Source organism: Ovis canadensis, chromosome 14 (genome assembly GCF_042477335.2).
Source record: "Ovis canadensis isolate MfBH-ARS-UI-01 breed Bighorn chromosome 14, ARS-UI_OviCan_v2, whole genome shotgun sequence".
Classification (NCBI taxonomy): Eukaryota; Metazoa; Chordata; class Mammalia; order Artiodactyla; family Bovidae; genus Ovis; species Ovis canadensis.
This window is the reverse complement of record NC_091258.1, coordinates 48588906-48595645: the sequence shown is the minus strand read 5'-3', so window position 1 is coordinate 48595645 and position 6740 is coordinate 48588906. Positions and strand designations below refer to the sequence as shown.

Sequence of the window (6740 nt, the reverse complement as noted above, 5' to 3'; positions counted from 1 at the left end):
TGAAATAAGGCTTGGCCATGGGCAGAGCCCAGCATGCCTACAGGCCACCTGAGGGACAACCATGATGCCCCTCCTGAGAGAGGAAGGATGGCATCTGAAACATGGAAGACAGATCAGCATCGCCTTGGCTGAGAGGACTGAGCCTCACTCAGTGTTTGGGTTCTGGGAAGAAGGCAGAGGCAGCAAACAAGAGGCAGGAGTTGGGAGAAGGACAAAAGGTAGCCATGACTGATGCCGTTGAAGATTGATAATAATAAGAACAGAGACTTGGTCAATGTGATAGCCTTAGGGCACTGAGACTTGAGGTTAGAGATGGGGTCAGGGTAGGCAGAGCTCGGGGCTCAGGCTGGACAATGGCTAAAGAGGAGGGATTTGTCCCTCTGTTCAGTCAGAGGACCCAGGAGCAGCTTGGAGTGCCAGGCAAGGGACATCTCCCCTCTTCCTAAGCTGCGAAAGACCAGAGCTGAAGGTGAAAGTGAAAGAGAAGATGCAGAAAGGGACCAGCATGCTCTGAGGAAAGGTGAAAGCGAAAGGGGGAAACAATAGTGCAGCCCGGCAGAGGACAAGCCTTCCGCCTTCTTTCTTGCCTGCTGATCCCACTCCTCTGACCCCCTGCCTACCTGGAGATGCAGAAGACAGTGCTAGAGCCCCAAAGCGGCTTCTCCTTCGAGAACTGTGAGAGGTGAGGGCGGGAATGGTTGGTTTCCCAGCTGCCTATGCCCTTCAGCGAGGGCTTCCGGGAGTGAGAACCCCGGGATCTTTAAAATTTCTGGGGGCGAGAGTAGGGGAGGGTACGTGTGTTGAACGACTTCGGTTCCCAAGTTTACCCCAGGAGGTGAGGGAAACCGGGACAGAGGTAGGGGATGTGATGAGGGTCCCATAAGAACTGAAACCTGGGCCTCTCCTCTCCGTTTCCAGAAACGCAGCCTTGCAACGCGCCCTACCGGGGCTCCGGGTCCCTCACGCACGCAAGACCGGGACCACCATTGCAGGCCTTGTGTTCCAAGTAAGCAGGGAGCTGGGATGGTGCGGCCTAGAGGGGCGGCGGGAAATGGGATGTGGGGACTAGGCCAACGGCTCCTCCCCCCTACCCCCAGGACGGGGTCATCTTGGGCGCGGATACGCGGGCCACTAACGATTCGGTCGTCGCGGACAAGATCTGCGAAAAGATCCACTTCATCGCCCCCAAAATCTAGTGAGCATTCCTCCGCCTAACTCTCCCCCTCCAAGAACCGCTCCCTCGTTCCCATCCCGGGTGCCAGCACGTCCTAGCAACGCCCACACGGACCCCTCCTTTCGCCCTCAGCTGCTGTGGGGCTGGAGTAGCCGCGGACGCCGAGATGACCACGCGGATGGCGGCGTCCAACATGGAGCTACACGCGCTGTCCACGGGCCGCGAGGCCCGCGTAGCCACCGTCACCCGCATGCTGCGCCAGACGCTCTTCCGGTGCTGAGGCGGGTCTAAGCTGACCCCGAGGCGGGGCAGCTGCGGGGAGGGCGGGGCTGAGAGGACGCAGGACCGGAGAAAGGACTGGGCTGCGAAGTCCGAGAGCCCGGAAGAGGCGGGCCTAAGAGCAGCTAAGCGGGCGACGGCGGGGAGCGCTGTCAGTTATGGGGAGCTAGACCGCGCGAAGGGGCGGGGTTCGGACGCAGGGGCGGTTTCGTGGAGGGGCGGGACCTGGGCTCCGGTGCTTTCCACTGACCGTACCCACTCGGCTAAAAGGTACCAGGGCTATGTGGGAGCGTCGCTGATCGTGGGCGGCGTGGACTTCACAGGACCGCAGCTCTACAGCGTGCACCCCCATGGCTCCTACAGCCGGCTGCCCTTCACGGCCCTGGGTGAGCGCTTCTGCCCGCTCCCCAAGAACCTTGCTATGCTACCTTGACCTCAACGTTTATCCCACGACTGGGCGGCCGCAGTTGATCTCAGATGGCCCTCTTGCTTGCAGGATCCGGCCAGGATGCGGCCATAGCAGTGCTAGAGGACCGGTTCCAGCCGAACATGACGGTGAGTGACAACTGCCCCCCCTACCCCCACCACATTACGCGAGCATTGATGGGAAGTGCACCCGTGAGCTGGGGAAACGCAGAGGAACCCTGGCCTAGTCGGGGAAGGCTTCTCGGAGGTGACTGAGTGGAGACTGAGGGGCCAGTGGAGTGAGGGTGAGGTGCTATTCTAACAGTGCCAAAGCTTGGACTGCCTCAGAAGTCAAAACTCAAAGTGCCATTTGAACTTGAGGAGAGAGGAACAGCAGGTGGGGTCTGGGGTCTGGATTTTGTTTGGGATGGATGGAAGCAGAAGGCATATGTATGTCACTGCTTATAAAGTGACAGCTAAGGCCCAGAAAGAAAAGGCAGTGAGGGGGGAATTGGGGGTGGGTGAACAGGCCAGTGGAAGCACAGCCACAAGTGTGACTCAGAAGCTTGTGAAGATGGGGGCAGTGGGAACATGGGGTCACTGTACAGGGGGACACTGAAACCAGGATAGAGGAGCTTGGGGTGGAGATGGGGGTGTAGGGCGAGAGAGTGGGAAGTTTGGGTGTGAGCAAATGAGGCCTGGCTTCAAGATGAATTGTCTCTAGGCTACAGCCTAAGGGTGATCTAGAAGGGTCCATCAGGCCTCACTGACACACATCATTGCAGCTGGAGGCAGCGCAGGAGCTGCTGGTGGAAGCCATCACTGCAGGGATCCTGGGTGACCTGGGCTCTGGGGGCAATGTGGATGCATGTGTGATCACCGCGGCCGGCGCCAAGATGCTGCGAGCCCTGAGCTCTCCCACAAAGCCTATAGAGAGGTAGGAGCACTGGGGGTGGAGGAATCCCAGGGGAGGATGGATTTGGTGGTAGCGGGAAGACAGGGCTATAGAGGACGGGACACTTGATGGGCCCCTTTTGAGGGGTCATCCCTGCTTCTTCCCAGGTCCAGCCAGTACCGCTTTGCCCCTGGGACCACACCTGTCCTGTCCCAGACAGTGGTGCCGCTGACCCTGGAGGTGGTGGAGGAAACTGTGCAGGCCATGGATGTGGAGTGAAGTAGGCTGAGGCTTAGAGCTTGGAACAAGGAGGAATAAACCCAGAAAACACAAACACCTACTTCGGCAGATGACTGTCTTTCTTGGGTGGAGGGGAACAAGCAGCCAGCAGGGCTCTGTGGCTAAGGTGTCCTGCAAAGGCCATTCCTTCCCATGGCTGCAGTCTGGCCTGAGGGGCACCATTTACTCACCACCTTAGTCATCTACCCCTCTAGAACCCCAGCCCTGGCAAGCCATTGCAGGCTCAAGGTGGAAAGCCCCCTCTGCATACCATGGAGGCTCCCCCTACCACTCCCATGCCCTCTGGTCCACTGGAGACCATTGTACAACCCAAAGGGCTCTATGTACTGCCCCCACGTAGAGCCTTTACTTGCCTCATCAGTGATCAAGGACAAAGCCCACAGCTCCCAGTCAGATCGCGCCCCCCACCCCCCACCCCGCATTGCCCCACTATGGCTAAAATGCCGATGGAGGAGCTGCTTCCTGATTCCAAGGGCAAGTTCTCACAAGCACACTCCTGTAACGCCTTTATCTGTGGAACCCCTCGATGACCAGGCACACCTGAGGTACTAACACGACGCTGAGCTTCTGCTTGCACTTGTTAGGCTATGACTAGGGGAACTGACTCTGTTTTCTGACTGCCAGGGATCACAGGGCTCACATGGGAAGAGATGACATGACACATTTATCCAGCAGACTTTTGCCGAGCACCCAGGTGCTAGGTGCTGGTGGGAGCATCCTGCCCTGGGAGAGAATGGCTGAATTCCCCTGGAGCTTTGAAACTGCTAGAATCTGCCCAGTCCCTGGGGAGAGCCTAATCCAGGCTGGACATCCCTAGGTCTCTGATTGTGCTTTTTCCCTCAGTGTTTTATGATGAAGGTTTTTATTTTTATAAACATAAAAACTGAAAAAATTGCACACTGGGGGCTTCCCTGGTGGCTCAGTGGTAAAGAATCTGCCTGCCAATGCGGGAGATGGGTTTGCTACCTGGTTCAGGAAGATTCCACATACTAAGGAGCATGGGCCACAACTACTGAGCCTGTGCTCGTGAGCCGGGAAAGCTCAACAATCAAGCCCATGTGCCGCTGAAGCTCACAGGAAGATCCCACATACTGAGGAGCATGGGCCACAACTACTGAGCCTGTGCTCGTGAGCCAGGAAAGCTCAACAATCAAGCCCACTGAAGTCCATGTATCCTCCAGCCTGTGCTCCACAACAAGAGGAGCCACTGCAACGAGAAGCCTGTGCATTGCAACGAAGAGTAGCCCTTGACCGCAACCAGAGAAAAGCCTGCATAGCAACGAAGCTCCGGCACAGACAAAAATAAGTAAATATATATATATTTTTAAAAAAAGCTTCTCCCTGAAATCCATCAGAGTGTTTGGGTTAAAAAAAAAAATTCCACACTGAACACCTATATACCCACCATAGGCTTTACAATTAGTATTTTGTTATATTTGCTTTATTACCTATCTATCCTTCTCTCCAGTCAACAATTAACTTTTTTTTTCCATCTTGTTGTTTTGACTGATGTGTTCTTGAATCAGCCACAGTGCTCACACTCCTAAAAGGAGGCAAACCAACTTACCCATTGCAACTCTGCACACAGGGGTGTCCTCTCTCTCTCAGTTCAGGCTTAGCTTGGAGCTCTTCAGTGAATGGGCTGTAGATACCAGGGGTTGTCCATGGGAGCCCCAAGGGCTGGACGCTGGCAGATTTGATGGCTGTCACCTGTCACCCTTCTACCCTTGACCTCCATCCAGGGTCAGTCAGTCACCAAGAGCTCATACCTTGCCCTCCTGTGCACAAGACCCTTCCTAGACATCATCATGAACAGTGTGAGCTCTGAAACCAGACAGGTGAAGCTTTGGGTCCACGCATACCATGTGGCAGGAGAGTCATCACCTCCCTGAGCAAACCATGACTTCTGTTCCAAGTTGATAAGGAATCTCTGAGATGATGTGCTAGGATTTGCCCTGTCCTGGCCACTGGCCCTGGCTCTCCACAGTAGAGCTGGTACAGGTAGATATTCCTTCTACCAGTCAGGAACACTCCTGAGTGCTAAGCAGACTTCTCTGGGTCTGACAGTCCTGACAGCTGTGGGAGACTTCCCTGATACCACCCACCAAGTGGTCGCCATTAAGGCTAAGCACAAGTCCTTAGTACCTGGTGCTCAACACTTGGGATATGAGGTGGGGACCCAATCAGAGAACAGGATTTGGGGGATGGAGGAGGTGAGAGCCTCACACCTGGGCTCTATCTGATAAGGCCTGGGTGGAGGGCTCTGACACAGAACCCTCCTGCTGACACAGCATGGGAAGGAGCTGCTTGGCTTCACTCCTGGGACTTTGGCGCAAGGACAAGGAGGCCCATAAAGCCAGGCCCAGTTCTCAGCCTCATGTCTGCTGTAGTGTTGCTGCTCAGACTGACCCTTAGCCTCGTCCTCCTTGGCTCCTCCTGCGTTGAGTGGGCCTGGCCCAGCCCTGACTGAACAGCCTTAGGGCAACACAATACCAGCCCAAGCTTCCTGCTCAGGGGCTCAGAGAAGGGGCTGGAGTGGCTAGAAGGCAAGCAGGTAGAGTGGGTAAAGGAAAAAGGATGTGGCAGGGCTGGGAGAAAGCACGAGGTGGGCAGGGGCCAGTCTCCCAAATGGGACGGGAGCTTGGGATGGGTTCAGGAGCAGGGGAGGGTTTAGGAAGCCTTGAAGCAAAAGGTGGATGTGTAGAGCCATCTGGCTGTATGTGGTGTCCAGACTGCTAAGGTCTGGAGTGAGTGGAGAGGTTAGGAAGGGGACAACATACAACTGGGTCAGGGGGAAGAATGGCCTGGGATGGGAGGTGGAGTAGAGCTGGTCTGAGTAGGATGGAGAGAGGTGGGAGAATGGACAGGATGTCGGGGCTGGTTGGATGGGGCAGCTGAGATTGTTGTAGAGGCCCAGAGGTGCTCATGAGGGAAGGAGCAGTGATAAGAGCCCTCTTGATCTGGACCCCTTTGGAGAGACAGCCTGAGGGCACCCAGGAGGAGAGGAGAAGTGGGCTGGGATGCGGGAAGCAGGTCCTTTCCAGTCCAGTGGCCAGGCTGTGGCGTTCTTGCCATTAAACCAGCGCTGCACTTCAGCCAGAGGACTGTCAATGGGAAGAAGGCAGTGCTGGGCCCCTGGCCCTGGGACGTGTCCCCGTAGGTACAGGACCCTGCGGTGGGGCAGGATGTCAGGTGTTTCATGCCTGGGTTTAGCCTGGGCCCACCCCCACTGCTAACCCCTGACCCCAGGACAGCAAAGGCTTCTGCTTCTGCGGTGGGTCTGTCACTGGCCAGTCTTGGGCAGTCACGGCTGCCCACTGCAACGTTGTGGGATTGCTTCCCCTCTCCCTGCACCACCCCTGCCCCACCTCCCCACCACCTTGCTCTGGAGGCCCCTCTCTTGTCACTCTACCCTCCCTCTGGCTGCCCAGCCCCACTCTCACTGGAGCCCTGGCTGCCACTTTGTCATCCTGGGTGAATACGACCCAGCATCTGGTGCTGAGCCTTTGCAGGTCTGTCCATCTTGTGGTGAGTGCCTGGGCTGCAGACGGGAAAGGAAGGGTGGGCAGTGTAGGTGTGTAGGCCCTAGGGGTGAGGAACTCACAGAATGCCCTGGTCTAACCCCTGGCACCCATCACCCTGGGGGCCTGTGCCCATGCCCATCCTGCACGGCCCCTTCCTGGCTTC

General features: G+C 56.7%; 1 protein-coding gene across 1 annotated transcript; it reads left to right on the top strand.

The window, feature by feature from the left end:
• The first annotated feature begins 6 nt into the window (after positions 1–6).
• Positions 7–3093, top strand: PSMB10 (proteasome 20S subunit beta 10). Its single transcript, XM_069550131.1, has 8 exons — positions 7–682; positions 919–1006; positions 1098–1195; positions 1307–1447; positions 1724–1839; positions 1950–2008; positions 2644–2795; positions 2921–3093. The coding sequence occupies exons 1-8, from the start codon at positions 627–629 to the stop codon at positions 3030–3032; spliced, it is 822 nt and encodes a 273-aa protein (XP_069406232.1). The 5' UTR covers positions 7–626; the 3' UTR covers positions 3033–3093.
• The last annotated feature ends 3647 nt before the right edge of the window (positions 3094–6740 follow it).